The 22,430-nt window shown below is 45.4% G+C and overlaps 1 protein-coding gene and 1 non-coding gene across 6 annotated transcripts in view; both read left to right on the top strand.

Annotated features, from left to right (window-relative positions):
- MORF4L1 (mortality factor 4 like 1) overlaps positions 1-22,430 on the top strand; it is a 55,517-nt gene that overhangs the window by 8,158 nt on the left and 24,929 nt on the right. The window contains exon 1 of one of the 5 annotated variants that reach the window (XM_011983725.1): positions 20,603-20,884. The exons of 1 other annotated variant lie outside the window; for it this stretch is intronic. In XM_011983725.1, the coding sequence (XP_011839115.1) occupies positions 20,845-20,884 (40 nt within the window). In that variant the 5' untranslated portion in view covers positions 20,603-20,844. Of the gene's footprint in view, positions 1-20,602; positions 20,885-22,430 lie in introns of those variants that run through there. 3 more of the 5 variants (XM_011983727.1, XM_011983726.1, XM_011983723.1) reach the window with 3 other exon arrangements.
- TRNAK-CUU lies at positions 9,831-9,903 on the top strand. The gene has a single exon. It is a non-coding gene; the product is annotated as a tRNA-Lys (tRNA).

Below are 22,430 nucleotides of genomic sequence, written 5' to 3'. Positions count from 1 at the left end.
TTTTTTTTTTTTTTTTTAAGACAGGGTCTCGCTTTGTCACCCAAGCTGGAGTGCAGTGGTGTGATCTTGGCAGGTGGATCGCTTGAGTCCAGGAGTTCGAGATCAGCCTTGACAACATGGGGAAACCCTGTCTCTATAAAAATTACGAAAAATTAGCTGGGTGTGGTGGTGCGCACCTGTAGTCCCAACTACTCAGGAGGCTGACATTGGGAGGATCGCTTGAACCTGGGAGGCAGAGATTGCAGTAAGCTGAGATCACACCACTGTACTCTAGCCTGGGCAAAAGAGTGAGACCCTGTCCCCCATCCCACCCAAAAAAAAGTTAGTTGCCAACATTTAAAAATCAGGAGTTAGCCGGGCATGGTGGCTCATGCCTGTAATCCCAGCACTTTGGGAGGCCGAGGCTGGTGGATCACCTAAGGTTAGGAGTTCAAGACCAGCCTGACCAACATGAAGAAACCCCATCTCTACTAAAAATACAAAATTCCCCGGGCGTGGTGGTACATGCTTGTACTCCCAGCTACTTGGGAGGCTGAGGCAGGAGAATCGCTTGAACCCAGGAGGCGGAGGTTGCAGTGGGCAGAGATCGCGCAATTGCACTCCAGCCTGGGGAACAAGAGTGAAACTCCAACTCAAAAGAAAAAAAAAATTCGGAAATTTTCACTTAAAATCCAGATACCGGTTCCTTTCTAAATCAAGTCAGCAGAACCAGTGATCTTGGGCCTGCACGTCCAGCAGTGGCTGCCCCTTTAGATCAGACATTTAAAAAAACCAGTCTCACAGGCACCTCTGGCCCTTCACTCATCCAGTCAATGGCAGACCTGGGCACCAGAGCTCTTACAACTATACTTGAATCTCTATTCAGCCAATCAAGAAATTCTTCATAAGTCTATCAAAGTGAAAGGTCACATTCAACTGTCTGGTACATAATGGTAAGAGCGTGGACCTTGGAGCCTGACAGCTTTATCCAAGTTCAAGCTCTGCCATTTATTAGCTGTGTGACCTTGAGCAAGTTACCTAACCACTCTGTGCCTCAGTTTCCTTATCCTTGTGATGATGACAACACTCCCTCCTTCCAGGATTGTTATGAGACTTACACGAGTTAACATACATGAAGTCTTAGGAAAGTCTCTGGGACATGCAAAATGAGAAGAGTTACAGAAGGAAGTTGACCGTGGCATTGGTAACTGGAGGCTTTGAAGGTGTCCAGGAGTGTGTGTGAAGCCCAGCACTGCCACTAGTTAGCTGTGCGGTATTGGACAAGTCATTTAGCCTTGCTGAGGTCCTTTTAGTACTTGAAGGGCCTCCCCAGAGTGGCGACTCCACAGATGGCTACTATGTTCATTAAGTGCCTGCTAACCTCTTGGCTTCATTCCGTAGCATTCACTAGCCCTGCTTCCCACCCCTTCCAGAGCTGGGGACTGGATACTGATCTGAAAGAGGGCTGAAAAGAACAAAGAGGCTCTGCTGGGCACAATGGCACCATTGTGAGCTCACAAGGCTCACAATTTCCTTTCTGTCCTTTCAACCTGAAGGGATGCCATTTGGGGCCTGGGTGGGAATGCATGGGGGCCCATACAGAATTCCACCCGCCGACTTCAGGGAGGGTCAAAGTTGTGCAGGATGCCAGAGGAGGGACAGCCTGCAGGATCCTGTGCAGCAGTCTCCTTGTTATGTAAATGGAGAGCCTGGAACTCCAGTGGGATGGAGACTTGCCTGGCACCACAGGGCAAATCAGCAGCGGACTTGGTGCTGGAAACAGAGCCTCACATGGGGGGCAGCAGGGGGCCCCACTGCTCCAGGCCATACCTTCCCAGAGGACATTTGAGACATTTTGACTCCAGACATTTGACCTTTTCTCCTTATGGAGTTGTCTATTCTATCATTAAACACACTGACAAGATGCAGCAAAACATTTATCTTGCAACTTAAATAAATATTTAGAAAATACCTAAACCCTGATAATCTTGTTTTGTCATGTTTTCCCTTCCTTTTAAAATAACAGCTTATTAAGATATAATTTACATACCACAAAGTTCACCCTGTTAAATTGTACAATTCAATGGTTTTTAGTGTATATATGTGTGCAATCATCATCATTATCTAATTTTATACCATTTTCTTTATCCTTCCTCCCAGCCCCCGGCAACCATTAATCTACTTTCTGTCTCTGTGGATCTGCCTCCTACATGGAATCATACAATATGTAGTCTTTCGTGATTGGCTTTTCTTCACAGAGTAGAATGTTTTCAAGGTTCAGCCATGCTGTAGCATGTATTAGTACTTCATTTACTTTGTGGTTGAATAACATTCCATTATATAGAATATAATATTACAGAAGATTTTATGTCTCTATTCATCAATTGATGGACATATGGTTTGTTTTCACTTTTTGGCAATTTTGAGTAATGCTCCTATGAACATTTGTGTACAAGTTTTAGTGTGGACATGTTTTCATTTCTCTTGAATCTCTACCTAGGAGTGGAGTTGCTGGGTCATATGGTAACTCTATGCATAACCTTTTAAGGAACTGCCATACAATTTGCCAACTGCAACGTTTAACATTCCTACCAACAATGTATGAAGGTTCCAATTTCTCCCCATCTCTCCAACACTCGTTATGATCTGTCTTTTTCATGCTAGCAGCTTGGCAGCAGTGTGGCCTTTCCTTGACTTTCAGGCTGCTCCCTTGTCATCCCCACAATGCCCCTGAATCTGCCTTGGTTGCCCCCTCCCTTACAATCCAACCTTATGTGATCTACAATACCATCTCCTCGATGTAAATGAGACAACTGGAGAGCTCATGACACCAAGCTCCTAATTTAACCGGCATCCGAGGCACAGTGGCTCATGCCTGTAATCCCAGGACTTTGGGAGACCAAGGCAGAAGGATCTCTTGAGACCAAGAGTTCCAGACCAGCTTGGACAACATAGGGAGACCCCATCTCTATTGAAATAAACAAGTAAATAAAAAATAAGAATTAGCCAGGTGTGGTGGTGGGGGCCTGTAGCCCCAGTCACTTTGTAATTCCAGCTACTAGGGGGGCTGAGGAGGAAGGATCTCTTGAACCCAGGAGTTCAAGGCTTCAGTGAGCTATTATTGCGCTACTGCACTCCAACCTGGGTGATAGAGTGAGACACTGACACTAAAATAAAAATAAATAAATAAATGAAAGAAAGAAAGAAAGAAAAAAAGGGCACCCATTAAGGGTAGAACACAAGTTCAGCTGAGTTCACAGATTGCTAGGAGGAAGCCAAGTGTTCTATGTGCCAGGCAGCACGTACCACACATATTCATTCACGCAGTCCTCACAATGCTCCTAAGAAGTAGGTAGGCAAAAATGCTCCTAAGAAGTAGGTAGGCAATTTTTAATGTCCTGTGGTTTTATGAGTGGCCTGGTCAGGATTTGAACCTAGGTGGTATCACTGGGTGCTTCCTCTCCGCACTAGCCATGGCAGAGGGACTATGTTGAGTCAAAAGGGAGTACAGTCAAGTGTGGGTGTACGAGAGAGCACATTTGCCTTCCTGGTAAGCTGTAAGGCCTTCCTGGAGGAGGTGCTTCCTGATACAGGTCTTCCAGGATAGAGTTGAGAAAGGAGAGTGGGGAGCAAGTATTCCAAGGTAAGGGAGGAGTGCACTTGGCATCCTGGAAGCTTGAAAGTGCATGACTTGGCCAGGCACAGTGGCTCATGTCTGTAATTCTAGCACTTTGGGAACCTGAGGTGGGAGGATGGCTTGAGGCCAGGAGTTTGAGACCAGCCTGGGCAGCATAGCAAGACCCCTTCTCTATAATTTTTTTTTTTTTTTTTTGGCAGGAGGAGACAGAGTCTCACTCTGTCACCCAGGCTGGAATGCAGTGGTGCGATCTTGGCTCACTGCAGCGTCCACCTCTGGTTCAAGCAATTCTTGTGCCTCAGCCTCCCAAGTAGCTGGCACTACAGGCATGTGCCACCACGCACGGCTAATTTTTGTATTTTTAGTAGAGACAAGGTTTCTCCATTTTGGCCAGGCTGATCTCGAACTCCTGACCTCAAGTGATCCACCCACCTTGGTTGGCCTCCGAAAGTGCTAAGATTACAGATGTGAGCAACCGCGCCCAGCCAAATTTTTTTTTTTTTTAGACGGAGTCTCGCTCTGTTGCCAGGCTGGAGTGCAGTGGTGTGATCTCCGCTCACTGCAACCTCCGCTTCCTGGGTTCAAGCGATTCTGCTGCCTCAGCCTCCTGAGTAGCTGGGACTACAGAGGTGCACCAACACGCCCAGCTAATTTTGTATTTTTAGTAGAGACCGGGTTTCACCATGTTGGCCAAGACGGTCTTGATCTCTTGGACTCGTGATCCGCCTGCCTCAGCCTCCCAGAGTGCTGGGATTACGGGCGTGAGCCACTGCTCCCGGACAAATTTTTTTAATTAATTAAAAAAAAAAAAAAAAAAAAAGGCCGTTGCAGTGTCTCACGCCTGTAATCCCAGCACTTTGGGAGGCCGAGGCGGGCGGATCACAAGGTCAAGAGTTCCAGACCAGCCTGGCCAATATGGTGAAACCCCATCTCTACTAAAAATACAAAAAAATTAATCGGGCATGGTGGTGAAGGCCGGTAATCCCAGCTACTTGGAAGGCTGGGAGAATTGAATGAAGCTGGGAGGCGGAGGTGGTTGCAGTGAGCCAAGATCGTGCCATTGCACTCCAGCCTGGACAACAAAGCATGACTCCATCTCAAAAAAAAGAAAAGAAAAGAAAGAAAGTGCCTGGCTTTGCCCTTTCCAGCAGCTCCGCATGGCTGGAACATCCAGTATGGGTTGCCAATCAATTAGGCCCGAGAGGTAAGCTGAAGCTAGACCATAAGCAAGATGTGGTAGGCCTTGTTAAGGAGTTTGGACTTTGGACTTCATCCTGAAGCAGTGGGTAATTTTGCAGAGTTTTAGGGAAATATCAGAATGATTGTGCTGGCTACAGAGGTCTCCACAAATCACTGAGGAGTCTGGTTTAGCTGCAGTTGATATACAGGGGGAGAAGGGAAGGAGACTGGAGTCCAAGGGCTTTCGTGAGTCTCATCTCAGCCGTCTCCATGGTGACACTGGAAGATGGTACAGTTCCTTCTGATGAAATTTCCTTGCTGAAATTTCAAGTGTTTTGTTTCATGCTGGACTAGACCTTGGCTTCACCCCCTTCTCTCTGACACACAGAGGCAAACTGAGTAAGTGAGGGGATGGGGAAAGAAATACTGGGATGAGATGGGGAGAAGCAGAGGGGCCCCGTAGTGCCACCAGCCTGTGCAACCTTGGCCACCCATCCTCCGTTCTCCAGCCCCAGGCCCCTCCAGAACCAGCACCAAGTAAAAATCAAGAGCCTTTCTTCGGGAAGAAGAGCCTTTCTTCTTGTACTTACTCACACAGGCTCTAAATAGGGGACCAGCACTTTTGTCCAGGGTTCTGAGTGATCATCAATTCATGAGCTGTAAGGCTGGGAGGCTCTTTAGAGATCTCCTAAAGCCCTCCCTTACTTAGCCCTCCCTCTGTCTCTTACTCCGCCTTTTTATTTGTAGATGAAGAAACAGAGGCCTGCATTATGGAAGTGACTTTCATAAAGGTTAAAATTCCAAAGAGGCCAGGCGTGGTGGCTCACGCCTGTAATCCCAGCACTTTGGAAGGCTGAGGCAGGCAGATCGCTTGAGGTCAGGAGTTTGAGACCAGCCTGGCCAACATGGTGAAACCCCAACTCTACTAAAAAAAAAAAAAAGAAGAAGAAGAAGAAATAGCCAGGCATGGTGGTGTGTGTCTGTAATCCCAGCTACTCAGGAGGCTGAGGCAGAAGAATTGCTTGAACCCAGGAGGCGGAGGCTGCGGTGAGCCAAGATCGCACCACTGTACTCCAGCCTGGGTAGCAGAGCAAGACTCCATCTCGAAAAAAAAAAAAAATTCCAGAGGAACGCTCAAAAAATTATAAATAGAATTACATGATTCAACAATTCCACTTCTGAGTATATACCCAAAAGAATTGAAAGCACGAGCTCAAACGGATATTCCCCATACCAATGTTCATAACAACATTAGTCACAATAGCCAAAAGGTGGAAGCAACCCAAATGTTCATCAACCGATGAATGGGTAAACAAAAATTCCCTGGTATATACATATAAGGGAATGTTATTCAGCATAAGAAATGAAACTCTGATACATGCTACCATACGGATGGACCTTGAAGACACTATGTGAAATAAGCCTGACACAAAAAAACAAAAATTATATGAGTCCATTTATATAAGTACCTAGAATACTCAAATTCATAGAGACAGTAGAATGGTGGTTAAATACAAAAATTAGCAGGGCGTCGGCCAGGCGCGGTGGCTCACGCCTGTAATCCCAGCACTTTGGGAGGCCGAGGGAGGCGGATCATGAGGTCAGGAGATCGAGACCTTCCTGGCTAACACAGTGAAACCCTGTCTGTACTAAAAATGCAAAAAAAATTAGTCGGGCGTGGTGGCAGGTGCCTGTAGTCCCAGGTACTTGGGAGGTTGGGGCAGGAGAATGGCATGATTCCGGGAGGCGGAGCTTGCAGTGAGCCGAGATTGCGCCACTGGCCTCCAGCTTGGGCAACAGTACATCTCAAAAAAAAAAAAAAAAAAAAAAATGGTGGTTGCAGGAGCTGATGAGGGGAGAGGGCAGTGTAAAGTTACAGTTTGCTAAGCATGGAGTTTTAGTTTGGGGTGATGAAACAGTTCTAGTGATGGATGGTGGTGATGGTCACATAATAATGTGAATGTACCTAATGCCATTGAACTTTGCACTTAAAAATGGTTAAGATGGTAAATTTTATGTAATGCATATTTTGCCACAATAAAAGGAAAAAAAAAGAGACTGGACTTGGTGGCTCATGCCTGTAATCCCGGCACTTTGGGAGGCTGAGGGGGAAGGATTAGAAGGTCAGGAGTTCGAGACCAGCCTGGCCAATATGGTGAAATTCCGTCTCTACTAAAAACATACAAAAGTTAGCTGGGCATGCTGGCGGGTGCCTCTAGTCCCAGCTACTCAGGAGGCTAAGACAGGAGAATTGCTTGAACCTGGGAGGCGGAGACTGCAGTGAGCCAAGATCACACCACTGCACTCCAGCCTGGGTGACAGAGTAAGACTAATTGTTGGCCACATTTTAAAGTTTTATCTTTGCTTTACTTTATTTCTTCTTTCTCATGTACTTTTAAGAAATAACTCTTTTAATATTACAGAAGTATACATATGCATTTTAGAAAAGTTGAAAACAAAGACAAGCAAAAAATTTAAAAAGTAAAATGTTCAGATTCCCACTACCCAAATAACAACTATTAATATATTAGTAAATGGCCTTCTTTTTACCAAAATGAGTGATTACATTTATTCTGTAACTTGCTTTTTTCAGCGAAACATCTCCACTTTCCATTACAGTAAATTTTCATCTCATCCAATATTTAAACTATATTCAAGTTTCTCCAGTTGACTCCAAAATCTCTTTGTAACTAGTTTTTCCAGAACAGTATCCAATCTAGGATCACCTGTTGCATCTGATTATTATGGCCCTTTTGTCTCTTTTAATCTAGCAAAAGTTGGCCAGGTTTGATGGCTCACACATGTAATCCCAGTACTTTCGGAGGCTAAGGCAGCTGGATCACCTGAGGTCAGGAGTTCGAGAGCAGCCTGGCAAACATGGTGAAACCCTGCCCAACATGGTGAAATCCTATCTCCACTAAAAATACAAAAATTAGCTGGGTGTGGTGGCACACGCCTATAATCGCAGCTACTCAAGAGGCTGAGGCAGGAGAATCACTTGAACCTGGGAGGCAGAGGTTGCAGTGAGCCGAGATTGTACAACTGCACTCTAGCCTGGGCCACAAGAGCAAAAGTCCGTCTCAGGAAAAAAAAAAAAAAAAGAAAAACTAGCAAAAGTCGTTAAAAAATATATATATACTTGTTGAAGGTTAATTGTCCTGGAGAATTTCCCACCCTCTGACTTTGTGTTATTGGTTCCTTATGGTGTCATTCATCTTGTTCCTCTATCCTTTGTATTTCCTGTACACTGGAATTAATATCTAAAGGCCTATTGACATTTAGATACTAATTAATCAAAAACATTTTTTGACTAGAATAAATAATTACCATTGATTTTGTGTTGTATCACTGCTAAAGATACACTATCTATCTCGTTGAGGATTAGTAAAGCACTAGCAAAACTCAGATTAATTTCTGGATTAACGTAATAACAACCTGAACCCACCATCATACAATGAGATTGTCCTTGCATCTACTAACCTGTGTGGTGTTACTTTGACCCTGTAAATATCCAGTTCTCCACCAACTATTAACATATAAAATTAACATAATGGTTTAGCCACAATTGATAACCCTTGTTTAAAAGGATTTGCCACTGCTGGGTGCAGTGGCTCACTCCTGTAATCCCAGCATTTTGGGAGGCCAAGGCGGGTGGATCACCTGAGGTCAGGAGTTTGAGGCCAGTCTGGCCAACATGGTGAAACTACATCTCTACTACAAATACAAAAATTAGCCTGGCGTGGTGGTGCACACCTGTAATCGCAGCTACTCGGGAGGCTGAGACATGAGTGATCACTTGAACCTGGAGGTGGAGGTTGCAGTGAGCCGAGATTGCCCCATTGCACTCCAGCCTGGGCAACAGAGCAAAGACTCTATGTCAATAATAATAATAAGAAGTGAATTTGCCAAAGTATGCTTTTCTGATCCTGCTTTTTTTTTTTTTTTTGAGACAGAGTCTTGCTCTGTCACCAGACTGGAGTGCAGTGGCACGATCTCAGCTCACTACAACCTCCGCCTCCCGGGTTCAAGTGATTCTCCTGTTTCAGCCTCCCAAGTAGCTGGGATTACAGGTGCGTGCCACCATGCCCGGTTGTATTTTTAGAAGAGATGTGGTTTCACCATGTTGGCCCGGATGGTCTCGATCCGCCCGCCTCGGTCTCTCAAAGTGCTGGGATTACAGGCGTGAGCCACCGCGCTCGGCCTTTGTTTTTTTCTTACGAAGTAGGTTCCCTCATTAACTGGGACTGTTTGGCTACTGTGAAATCGTTTCTACTGGAAAACAGAATGAATCTTTATTTTTTTTGTTTTAGTAGGGAGAGGCTTGGAATAATGGTCCCTTCCCACACTGAGGTTCCATTAGTCTATGGAATAAATGTTTTCAGTTTTTAGTTTTGAGCGTGAGCAAACTCTCTACGGTATTTTCAATTACTCGCTGAGACTGCTTTAGTTTTCCAATCTCTTGTGTGAACACCATGGTATGTCTTAGTTGAACCACTGTCATGCCAAAGAAAAGAATTCCGAAAATCTCTAAGTCACACGATCTCAAGAGGCCAGGCAGCTCTGTAGCTGGGTTTTCAGTTCCAATCGTTTCCAGAGAGTGTGCAGGAAGTTTCTCCCGAGCCTTCTTTTGCAGTGGGCCACGAGGGTGCTGAGAACATCTCCGGTCCCCGCGCTGCAGGGGGTGGGCGCTCTGCCGGCGGGAATCTTTCGGATGAACTGGAAGCACCCCCACACTCACTCCTATTCTCCAGGCTGGAGTCGGCATCGCCTTCCTTGGCCCGCCTTACCTTTAAGGAAACGGAAAGGTGCTGACCACTAGAGGGCTATTTATACATTTTTATTAAACAACAGAAGTTTGTGCGCACAGAATCAGACATGAAACACAAGTTTTAAAAGTCGTGAAAAACTTTGCAAAAAATACATATATATGTATATAAAATGGAAAGATCGTTTAATACGAAATGCAATTTCTTGGAGCAAATCAAAACAATCACATTCCTTTGAAAAGATCTAGAAAGAATGCTTTCTCGCGGCTGCCCGGCTAGCTCAGTCGGTAGAGCATGGGACTCTTAATCCCAGGGTCGTGGGTTCGAGCCCCACGTTGGGCGGTCTTTATTTTGCTTTCATTTGGCCATTTTCAGGTCCCATCAATGTTAGTAATTTCACCAGTTTCAGTTCTCATCAACGGTAATAACAGACTTCAGCCTGGATGGTCTTATTTTCAAATAATTCAATACATACAAAACTACTAAAACTAAACTAACTTAAAAAAGGAAAAATGGGCCCGGCGCGATGACTCACGCCTGTAATCCCAACACTTTGGGAGGCCGAGGAGGGTGGATCACGAGGTCAGGAGTTCGAGACCAACCTGGCCAATATGGTGAGACCACCCCCCACACCGTCCTCCCGACCCCGCACCGTCCCCTCACCCCGCAACGTCTCTACTAAAAATACAAAAATCAGTTGGGCGTGGTGGCAAGTGCCTGTAGTCTCAGCTGCTCAGGAGGCTGTGGCAGGAGAATCGCTTGAACCCAGGAGGTGGAGGTTGCAGTGAGCCGAGATCGGGCCGTTGCACTCCAGCCTGTGCGACAGGGCAAGACTCCGTCCGCAAAAAAAAAAAAAAAAAAAAAGAACAGTGAAACCAGAAAATTTCATCTTGTAAATTATACAGTTAAAGGCTATCTGCCGTAGAAAAGTATTTGTTGCTGAGTGGCCTGCTTGAAGGGCAGCCGAACGCCAAAGGTTAGGGCATAAGAAGACATTAAAATTCACGAAATTGTAGAGTTCATAATATTGCCGAAGTAATCTCTGTTAAAACGCTTGAAATATTTTTTACTTAATATTATGTGATATTGAAGATTAGTTTGGAGAACAATTCTGCATATTTTTAAACCACCGTTAAGATTGTTTTAGTGATGAACAAATATGGTGGTTATTGTGAGCAGAGCCTTAGAACTTTTTTATCCTTTTTTTTCCCTGAGTGCTTCTATGTAGATACCCTTTTTCCCTTCTTTCTTTCTTTTTTTTTTTTTTTCTTTTTTCTTTTTTTGAGACGAAGTCTGGCCTTGTGACCCACGCTGGAGTGGAGTGAGTCGATCTCGGCTCACTGCAACCTCCACCTCCCGGGTTCAAGCGATTCTCCTGCCTCAGCCTCTTGAGCAGCGGGGACTACAGGCACAGGCCACCACACCAGGCTAATTTTTGTATTTTAGTAGAGACGGGGTTTCACCATGTTTGCTAGGCTGGTCTTGAACTCCTAACTTTGTGATCCACCCCTCTTGGCCTCTCAAAGTGCTAGGATTACAGGCGTGAGCCACCGCGCCCGGCCAGAAGCTCACTTTCTTTGAGCAAAACTATTGTATGTTGACAGTTCCAAGTTTTTTCCTCTACCTAAATATTTTTAGTCATTCCTAGCAATTCTCAAATGTTCTCCACAATTACTATATGTTATCTCATCAATTCAAAATACAGTTTCAGACCTTGGAAGAAAGATATTAAAAAATTTCAGCATCTGGCCGGGCGCCGTGGCTCACGCCTGTAATCCCAGCACTTTCGGAGGCCGAGGCCGGCGAATCACGAGGTCAGGAGATGGAGACTATCCTGGCTAACACGGTGAAACCCCGTCTCTACTAAAAACACCAAAAAAAATTAGCCGGATGTGGTGGCGGGCGCCTGTAGTACCAGCTACTCTGGAGGCTGAGGCAGGAGAATGGCGTGAACCTGGGAGGCCGAGCTTGCACTGAGCCGAAATTGCGCCACTGCACTCCAGCCTGGGAGACAGGGAGACTCTGCCTCAAAAAAAAAAAAAAAAAAAAAATTTCAGCAAATTTCAGCATCAGAAATGAAGATACCCAAACACCGCCATTATTACAGATGCATAATTAATCGCTAGGTGATGGGAGGTGAGGTGAATTTTTTATTTTTGTTTTTTAACTTTTTTTCTGAGACAGAGTCTGGCTCTGTTGCCAGGCTGTAGTGCAGTGGCCTGATCTCACTCACTGCAACCTCTGCCTCCCGGGTTCAAGCGATCCCCCTGCCTCAGCCTCCTAAGTAGCTGGGACTACAGCTCGCACCACCACACCCGGCTAGCTTTTTGTATTTTAGTAGAGAGGGAGTTTCATCATGTTGGCCAGGATGGCCTCGAACTTCTGACCTCGTGATCCACCTGCTTCGGCCTTCCAAAGTGCTGAATTACAGGCATAAGCCACTGTGCCAGGCCCGGATTTTTTCCAGAGAAGTAAACCAGGTGGGAAAAAAACCAAATTGGTAAATTGATGAAAGGTCAATGAAAATGTTATATATTAATTTAAAATAGAAGAGTGGGGTTACTTGTGTCCCCCCCAAAATTTATATTTAAAGTGCTAACCCTCAGAGCCTCAGAATAAGATCTTATTTGGAAAAAGCTCTGTTGTAGATGTAATTAGTTAAGATGAGGTCATACCAGAGTAAGGTGGCCTCCTAATCCATTATAACTGGTATTTTTATTAAAAAAAAAAAAGGGGGGGGGAATTTGGAAAAAGACACACAAACCCAGACACCAACATCTGGAAACCTGGGAGAAAGCCATGTGCAGACAAAGGCAGAAACTGAGGTAATGCTTCTGCCAGCTAAGGAACACCAAATGCTCCTGCAAGCTAAGCAACGCCAAAGATTGCCAGCAAACCACCAGAAGCTAGGGGACAGGAGTGGCACAGATCCTTCCTCACAGTCCTCAGAAGGAACCAAACCTACCAACACATTTATATGGGATTTCTAGCCTCTAGAACTGTGAAATAATACATTTCTGTTTGGCAGTCCTGGGAAACTAATACAATCAGTATTCCAGTTGGGAGGTAACTTTGATTTTAAATTTCTTTTTTTTTATTATACCTTATATTAAGTAATTGTCATCATCTTCATTCTCGAAAAGTCTTTATGAGAAGCAATAGGTTTTTTTTGATGCAGTCCTAAATTAAGGTCAAGGGAGGAAGTTAGGATCACTGAGCCTTCAGAAGTAGCATTTTAACAAGCTTAATCTTAATGGATATTTTTTCTTATTGTTAGCTGATGATTCATTATGTTGAGTAGTAACTTATTGCTATTTGTACTAAAAAATGCAAAGATATACCACGTCAAATACATTTTATTCTCCCATGGAACTCATATTTGAAGATTTTATGTTCAACTAATCTATAAATGAACACTTTAAGACAGTCTGCTAATTCAATGCAGTCCAGTTTCTTCAACAAGTAAATGGCAAAAAAAGAGAGAGACAGAGATATCTTAATGAAATGAAATGTGTGGATTTTGTTTTCATCTTGATTTGAACCAGTCATAAAGAAACATCTATGAGACAATCAGGGAATCTGAACACAGACTGGGTACTTGAAGATAAGGAGTTGTTTGCAATTAAATGCAATAATGTCATTTAGAGATACATACTATTGTTTATGAATAAAATAGACACGATCTCTGGAATCTGGGTATATGCATTTTTGGGGGGAGAGGAATGAAGAGATATCAATGAAACAAGATTGGCCACATGTTAATAATTGTAGAAGCCGAGTGACCCACACAACAGAGTTCATTACACTATCACCTCTGCTACTGTATATGTTTACATTTTTCCATAAATTTAAATACCATTAGATTATGCAAAAACAAAACTGTCTTAACCTCTGTAGCCCAGTGATCACACTTAGCATCACTAACAGTGGGACAACCAGATATCATGTGCCTACTGATGTAATTTTATGAGAACTGCACAGCGTCACCTTTAAAATAATCTTGTCGAAACACTCAACTTAGATCTAATCAAGCCTTTAGACCTAACTTTACATTTATAGGAAATGTAAGTAACAAGTAACACTGTGAGTAAATAATCGGGTGAATTCAGAATGTCAGACATTCAACAAAGGCTTGGGCTCTTCAGAAAGCAAATACTAATACTAAACAAAGACTAATACCACTACTAATAAAGGGTATGTGTAGGGGGGCAGACTGTATTTGAGCCAAAGGCTTCCCCTCCAGCCCCACTGACCGTCTGGTGAAGCCAGAACGTCTCTTCTTAGAACGTCTTAAATGCAATTAAAAAAAAAAACAGGCCGGGCGCGGTGGCTCAAGCCTGTAATCCCAGCACTTTGGGAGGCCGAGACGGGCGGATCACGAGGTCAGGAGATCGAGACCATCCTGGCTAACACGGTGAAACCCCATCTCTACTAAAAAATACAAAAAACTAGCCGGGCGAGGTGGCGGGCGCCTGTAGTCCCAGCTACTCAGGAGGCTGAGGCAGGAGAATGGCGTAAACCCGGGAGGTGGAGCTTGCAGTGAGCTGAGATCCGGCCACTGCACCCCAGCCTGGGCGACAAAGCAAGACTCCGTCTCAAAAAAAAAAAAAAAAACCAAACAAAAAAAACCCCACAAGATTATTAACAAAACTACATTGAAATACAGTTACCAAAATATTTAAAAGAACAATATGGTAATACACATGTTCCATTATTAATGCATTAAATAACAAGATCTAGCAGCAGGTCCAATAACTACAATAGTTTTATTTTATTTATTTATTTATTTTGAGATGGAGTCTCGCTTTGTCGCCCAGGCTGGAGTGCAGTGGCAGTGGCGCAATCTCAGCTCACTGCAACCTCCACCTCCCGGGTTCACAGCATTCTCCTGCCTCAGCCTCCAGAGTAGCTGGGACTACAGGCGCCCACCACCACACCCGGCTAATTTTTTGTATTTTTCGTAGAGACGGAGTTTCGCTGTGTTAGCCAAGATGGTCTCCATCTCCTGACCTCATGATCTGCCCGCCTCAACTTCCCAAAGTGCTGGGATTACAGGCGTGACCCACTGCACCCTGCCTAGGAAATGCTAAATTTTAATTAGAATTTGGTGAAAATTAAAATGTAATTTTTGCCTCATCCAACTTCATGGACCCTTTCAATTGTATCCACGGACTCCTAGTTTAAGACCTTCTGCTCTAGGTTTAAAAAGACAAGCTATTTGGCTAGGCGTGGTGGCTCAAGCCTGTAATTCCAGCACTTTGGGAGGCTGGGGAAGGTGGATCACTTGAGGTCAGGAGTTCAAGACCAGCGTGGCCAACATGGTGAAATCCTGTCTCTACTAAAAACACAAAAATTAGCTGGGCATGGTGGTGTGTGTCTGTAATCCCAGCTACTCTGAGGCAGGAGAATGGCTTGAACCCAGGAGGCAGAGTTTACAGTTAGCCGAGATTTGAGACTCTGTCTCAAACAAAACAAAACAAACAAACAAAAAAACAAGAGATTGCTCAGTTCTGGGGCATAATTAAAAAAAAGAGAGAGAGAGTGTTTAGCTGAGAGCAGTGGCTCACGCCTGTAATCCCAGCACTTTGGGAGGCTGAGGAAGGCAGATCACCTGAGGTCGGGAGTTCGAGACCAGCCTGACCAACAGGGAGAACCCTCATCTCTACAAAAAATACAAAAATTAGCCAGGCGTGGTGGTGCATGCCTGTAATCTCAGCTACTCAGGAGGCTGAGGCAGGAGAATAGCTTGAACCTGGGAGGTAGAGGTTGCAGTGAGTTGAGATCGTGCCATTGCACTCCAGCATGTGCAACAAGAGCAAAGCTCCATCTAAAAAAAAAAAAGAGAGAGATGTAACAATCAAATGTAATACATTGTCATTTAATGGATCTTGTTTTGAAAAAAGGATGACACAAACAAGTGATGAAATTTGGAGTACTGCATAATTTTAGAAAACAATTGTTATTCCCCATTGACATAGGTTTCTAACAGCAACAAGTTGAAAGCAGACTGCATGTTATTGTGCTGGATGTGATATGGTATTGTGGCATGTAGAAAATGCTTATTTTGGAAGTACATACTAAAGAAACCAGGTGTGAACGGTCATTATGTGTTTACACACACACATACACACACCACATAAATATATGTTAATATAAGGCATATATGGGGAAATGTTCACAGCTGTTTAATGGAGGTGACATAAAATGTCTTTTTCTTCTTGTTTTTTTTTTTTTTTTTTTTTTTTAATTTTTCTGAGATGGAGTCTTGCTCTGTCACCCAGGCTGGAGTGCAGTGGCACAATCTCGGCTCACTGCAACCTCCGCCTCCAGGGTTCAAACGATTCTCCTGCCTCAGTCTCCTGAGTAGCTGGGACTACAAGCATGTGCCACCGCGCCTGGCTAATTTTTATATTTTTAGTAGAGACGGGGTTTCACCATGTTGGCCAGGATGGTCTCAAACTCTTGACCTTGTGATTCACCCACCTTGGCCTCCCAAAGTGCTGGGATTACAGGCATGAGCCACCACAACCTGGCTAAAATGTATTATTCTTAAATCTTTAAAAAGTGACTTTAAAAATTTTTTTATTGAAGTGTAATGTAGATTTCGTAAAGTGCATTACTAGTAAGTGTACAGGTTGATGGATTTTTACATGTGTATAACATGTAACACCATCTAACCACACCAGATTAAGATACAGAACATTTCTGTCACTGTTCTGTAGTTTCCTAGTGCCCCTAATTTCTAACACTATTGATAAAGTATGTACTCTTTCATGTCTGGTTTCTTTTGTACAACACGAGTTCCTGTTATATTAAAGCCACTTTTCATGCCGGGCGCAGTGGCTCACACCTGTAACCTGGCACTTTTGGAGGCCGAGGCGGGTGGATTGCCTGAGCTCAGGAGTTCGAGACCAGCCTGGGCAACACGATGAAACCCCGTCTCTACTAAAATGCAAAATATTAGCCGGGCATGGCAGTGTGCACCTGTAATCCTACCTACTCGGGAGGCTGAGATACGAAAATCGCTTAAACCGGGGAGCAGGAGTTTGCAGTGAGCCGAGATCATGCCATTACGCTCCAGCCTGGGTGACCGAGTGAGGCTCCATGTCAAAACAAAAACAAACACCAGTTTTCAGAGACTCCATGATACCGTGTTTGTCAAGAATGTGGAAAAACAAGTCTTTTTTCTTAAATTGCTAGTTGAAATGTCAAACGATGAAACCTCTCATAAGGCCATTTAAAATGCCCACATTCTTTGACCTAGTAATTCTACTTCTAAGATCCTAAAAAAATAAAAGCAAAGTGCAGAAGGCAGGCATGGTGGCATGCATCTGTAGTCCCAGCTACTCTGGAAGCTGAGGCGTGAGAACTGCTTGAGCCTAGTATTATAGCCTGGCTATACTGACACGCTACCCTGGACAACATGGTGAATAGTGAGACCCTGTCTCTTGAAAAAGAAAGAAAGAAAAAGTAATGTGCACAAAGATGAGATAAATCTTGAAATATTTATACTATGATATGTCAACAGCTATTGAAAACGTGAAGTGTTCATGTTTGTAATCCCAGCACTTTGGGAGGCAGAAGTGGAAGGATTACTTGAGTCCAGGAGTTGGAAACCAGCCTGGTCAACATAGTGAGAGCATATCTCTGCAAAAATAAAAATATTAGTTGGGTGTAGTGACGCCCATCTGTAGTCCCAGCTACTGGGGAGCCTGAGGCAGGAGGATCACTTGAACCTGGGAGCTGCAAGCTGCAGTAAGCCATGATCATGACACTGTGCTCCAGCCTGGGAGACAGAGCAAGACCCTGTTTCAAAAAAAAAAAAAACAAAAACGGGTGAGATAGACCTATATGTAATTTGAACAATCTCCAGGACATGTTATTATGTTAAAAAAGAAAGAAATTGAACAGGATGTACAGACCATTTATGTTGAAAATAAATAAATACATACATACATACATGCATACATACATGCATACATACATACATAGGCCGGGCGCGGTGGCTCACGCCTGCAATCCCAGCACTTTGGGAGGTTGAGGCAGGCGGATCACGAGGTCAGGAGATCGAGACCATCCTGGCTAACATGGTGAAACCCCGTCTCTACTAAAAATACAAAAAATTAGCCAGGCGTGGTGGCGGGCGCCTGTAGTCCCAACTACTTGGGAGGCTGAGGCAGGAGGATAGTGTGAACCCAGGAGGTGGAGCTTGCAATGAGCTGAGATCACGCCATTGCACTCCAGCCTGGGCGACAAGAGTGAGACTTGTCACACACACACACACACAAAAAAAAAGGTAGAGAAAAATGCACACATCAAATGGTGGGAAGGTTAATGGGGAGAAATAAACGTGTTCCTTAAGTTTTGCCCTGTATTTTAGATTTCTCAATTGTTGCATCATGAACCCAAATATTCGAATATTACCTATGTAATTAACACATAAAGGCAAATAAGTTAACTTCAACACAAAAGCAGAAATAACACAAAGAGGGTTCTAGGATAAAAATAACTCCTCATGGATTCCCAAACAACTCATAACAGTGGTTACTTTGTAGGGGGAACTGGGCAGATGAGGGGTGGAGGTGGGAAAGAGACTTTTCCCTATTTTCTTTCTTTTTTTTTTGAGACGGAGTCGCGCTCTGTCGCCCAGGCTGGAGTGTGGTGGCGCGATCTTGGCTCACGCCATTCTCCTGCCTCAGCCTCCGGAGTAGCTGGGACTACAGGCGCCTGCCACCACGCCCAGCTAATTTTTTGTATTTTTAGTAGGGATGGGGTTTCACCATGTTAGCCAGGATGGTCTTGATCTCCTAACCTCGTGGTCTGCCCGCCTTGGCCTCCCAAAGTGCTGGGGTTACAGGTGTGAGCCACTGCGCCTGGCCCACTATTTTCATTTTTATATTTTTAAACTTTTGGATTAAAAAAGTATGTGCAGGCCGGGCACAGTGGCTCACGTCTGTAATCCCAGCACTTTGAGAGACTGAGGCAGGTGGATCACCTGAGGTCAGGAGTTCGAGAACAGCCTGGCCAAAATGGTGAAACCCTGTCCCTACTAAAAATACAAAAATTAGCCGGCCATACTGGTATGTGCCTGTAATCCCAGCTACTTGGGAGGCTGAGGCAGAAGAATCGCTTGAATCTAGGAGATGGAGGCTGCAGTGAGCTGAGATTGTGCCAATACACTCCAGCCTGGGTGACGAGTGAGACGTAGCCTCAAAACAACAACAACAACAACAACAAAAATTGGCCAGGCGCAGTGGCTCATGCCTGTAATCCCAACACTTTGGGAGGCTGAGGCAGGAGAATCACAAGGTCAGGAGATCGAGACCATCCTGGCCAACATGGTGAAACCCTGTCTCCACTAAGATACAAAAAATTAGCCAGGCGTGGTGGCATGCGCCTGTAATCCCAGCTACTCAGGAGGCTGAGGCAGGGGAATCGCTTGAACCCAGGAGGCAGAGGTTGCAGTGAGTTGAGATTGTGCCACTGCACTTCAGCCTGGCAACAGAGCGAGACTCTGTCTCAAATAATAATGATAATAATAATAAAGCATGTGTATATTTTATATTCAATAAAAAGTTTAAAAGTGTACAGGACAGTTTTGGTGGGGTGGGGTTCAAAGAAGCCCTTGTCCCTTTTTACAGCTTAGTAATGGTGTCCAAGGGAGGGAATACAGTCATGGGTTCTTAGTTTCTGTTTCTGGTTGGGCCAGTAAAGCCCCTTCCTCATCCCTCTTTTCTACTTATTACTAGAGACTGAAACTAAAAACCATGGCTTCAGGGTGCTAAAAGCCTAAACAAAACAAAACAAAACAACAGCAAAATAAGGCAGGTTGGACAAGCTTGCAAGTAGCAGCCGTGACAAGATGGTGTATATTCAACTGGAATAACGAAGGTTTTTGTGGGTTTCTGTTGTCGAAGAAGGGGTTGTGTTAAAAAGACTGAAGGAGAAATGGAAGTCAGAAAAATGGAGAGGGGCCCGGAAATGGTAGGGTGTGGAACCCGGGCAGGGGAGGGCTTAGAAAAGCCAAGGAGGCAGGCTGGGCACGGTGGCTTGCTCCTGTAATCCCAGCACTTTCCGAGGCCAAGCCGCGCGGATCACGACGTCAGGAGTTCCAGATCAGCCTGACAACATGGTGAAACCCGGTATCTACTAAAAATACAAAAATTAGCTGGGCGTGGTGGCACGTGCCTGTAATCCTAGCTACTCCGGAGGCTGAGACAGGAGAATCGCTTGAACCTGGGAGGCGAAGGCTGCAGTGAGCCGAGATCAGGCCACTGCACTCCAGCCTGGGCGAGAGAGCGAGACTCCATCTCAAAAAAAAAAAAAAAAGAAAGAAAGAAAAGAAAAGAAAAATATATAATATTGAAGAAATCCGTTTGTTTAGTGTGTGTACATTCAATTATGGCTCAAAATATTAGATGACAAAAAAGTACAAACAGGGCAGGTACGGAATGCAGAGGTTGGCATATTCACACTAGCCTTTTGCGGATAGCAGAGCTCCATTATCTCAAAAAGCCAAAGCCTGACTAGTGTTTCCCACGTCATCTTCCTCATTTCCGCAAGGCCGGGACTGGAGAAGAGGAGGTAGACCTGGGAGCCAACAAATGGCTATCAATCCCACCAAATAGACTAGGCAGTGGGCTTGCTAAACAACGAAGCTTCCAGAAGCGGACCCCACTTCCCATCCTCTTGTGGCCACATTGCTGATCCTAAAGCTTTTCTATGCAAAAACTAGCGGAATGCTATTGAATATAGGTTTCCAAGGCAGCCCTATTCTCTCCGGCTACTTCAACATCAATGGGGGCTTATTTGCCCAAAGGACGTCGCAACTGGGTTTTTCCCATTCTTTCATCGCTGGTGGTTCACCGCCCCCACTCTCCCCCATTGCCCGCTCTGCTTTAACCTCCCACGTAATCAAATCCCCGCTTTACCAACCCGCAGCAGCCCGGGGGATGGGGAGTGGCGGGGGGGTGGGGAGGAGTGGGGTAGGGTAGCCGGCCCCTCCCCCACCCAGCTGCGCCTCCACCAACTAGAAACTACCAGTCCCGGCGTGCCCCGGGGCGGCGCGGGCGCAGGGGCGCGGGCGCGGCGGGTTGTCGTTGGCTGGAGCAGCGGCTGCGCGGGTCGCGCTGCTGTGAGGTCTGCGGGAGCTGGCAAATCCGGCCCAGGATGTAGAGCTGGCAGTGCCTGACGGCGCGTCTGACGCGGAGTTGGGTGGGGTAGAGAGTAGGGGGCGGTAGTCGGGGGTGGTGGGAGAAGGAGGAGGCGGCGAATCACTTATAAATGGCGCCGAAGCAGGACCCGAAGCCTAAATTCCAGGAGGGTGAGTGTGCGCCTTTGGGAAAAAGGCACCTAACGGCGCAGGAGATGGAGGCGGGCTCGAGGTGGTTGAGGTTTGAGGGCCGGGGGTGGCTCGGGGTGCACCCTGAGAAGGCGGCGGATAGTGCTTTGTGCGGGGAAAGCGCATTGCGGATGGCAATTCCGATGCGTCATTGTGAGCGCTTTGTGAAGCGAGAGTGCTACGCAGGCGTTAGAGTGGGAGAGGGAGCGTTTGGCGCGTGGCACACCCTCGTCAAGTGTTTGTTATTGTTCTGAGGAAGAGGGCGCGGAGAGAGCAGCCTATTGTAGGGAGGCGACCAAGGCGCCATGGCGGCGGTTAGGGGAAGTGATGTGGCGGCGGGGGGAGGGGCGGCGGTGGTTTCTGGCTGTCCTGCAGCGCGCCCGGCCGCTTGGGCAGCCGCGAGGGGCGGTTAGGTGCTCCCTGGAGCCCCGGGGTGGTCGCGTTCGGTGGAGACTCGGAGCTGCAGATGGGGGTGGGTTTGGCGCCACGGGGCGGGAGAACTGCGTTGTAAAATGGCCGTTGCAACATGGCGGCTTCATCATGGCCGCTGGCGTCTCTGCCCCGTATGCAGGCGCAGCTTCAGGGCAGATGCAGCGCCCCCTTCCACGAAGACCGCAAGGTTGCCGGGACCCTTCGCTTACCTCAGAGTGGTGGGTGGGGACAGGAAAAAAAAAAAAAAAGGATCAGTGGGATGAGCGTTTTCCTCCGCTTTGTGTTGCCTGGAGGCCTCACTCTGCTCTTAGGCGCAGTGCCAAGATCCTATGGTAATGTTAGTGCGCTCTCGCTTTTCTGTTGCTCGTAAAAAGTAAATAAAAATGATCTGAATGCAGTGTTAACGCCGTTTGCATTTGTAAGTCCCATTGTCTCGACGTCATTTTTTAAATGCAGTAGTTGTTTGATTAGTTGCAGTGTTTAACAGTGACTTGAAAGTTGAGTTTATTTTTATTAATTGGTTTTCGATTGGCATGAGTTTTGGCTAGGGTTAGACTGCCAGTGGAAGGCAGCTCTTTAAATTTTCACAACGCTTCAATTTATGTATAATAAGGTGGAGGTCTAATAGCTAAAAAGGAAGTAAAATCCTGTTGAAAAGGAGGAACACTCTAATATTCGTTTTCATTGCTATGGAAATTTATGCTAGTTACCGTAAATACGGTGTTTCCATGCGTACTATTTTTGTTCTAGGGATTTTTAGACTTGCATTAAAATTCCTTTTAGAGACATAAATCTTAAACCGTAGTACTGCGTATTGTAATCTTACGGGATATTTAAGGGAGTTTTAGGGGTATTTTGTTAACGAGTGACTTTTTTGTTTATATTTTTGAGACGATGTCTCACTCTGTCACCTAGGCTGGAGGGCAGTTATGGTACTCGGCTCACCTCTGCCCCCCGGGCTAAAGCGAGCCTCCCAAGTAGCTCGGATCACTGACGCGCGCCGTCACGCCCGGCTGAGTTTTGTTCTTGTTTTGTTTTTAGGGGTTTTTTCTTTCTTTGTGGGGTTTTTTTTTTTTTTTTTTTTTTTTTTTTTTTT

This window comes from Mandrillus leucophaeus, unplaced genomic scaffold (assembly GCF_000951045.1).
Source record: "Mandrillus leucophaeus isolate KB7577 unplaced genomic scaffold, Mleu.le_1.0 Scaffold254, whole genome shotgun sequence".
Lineage (NCBI taxonomy): Eukaryota > Metazoa > Chordata > Mammalia > Primates > Cercopithecidae > Mandrillus > Mandrillus leucophaeus.
The sequence above is the reverse complement of the archived record's forward strand: the minus strand, read 5'-3'. Positions and strand labels throughout refer to the sequence as shown.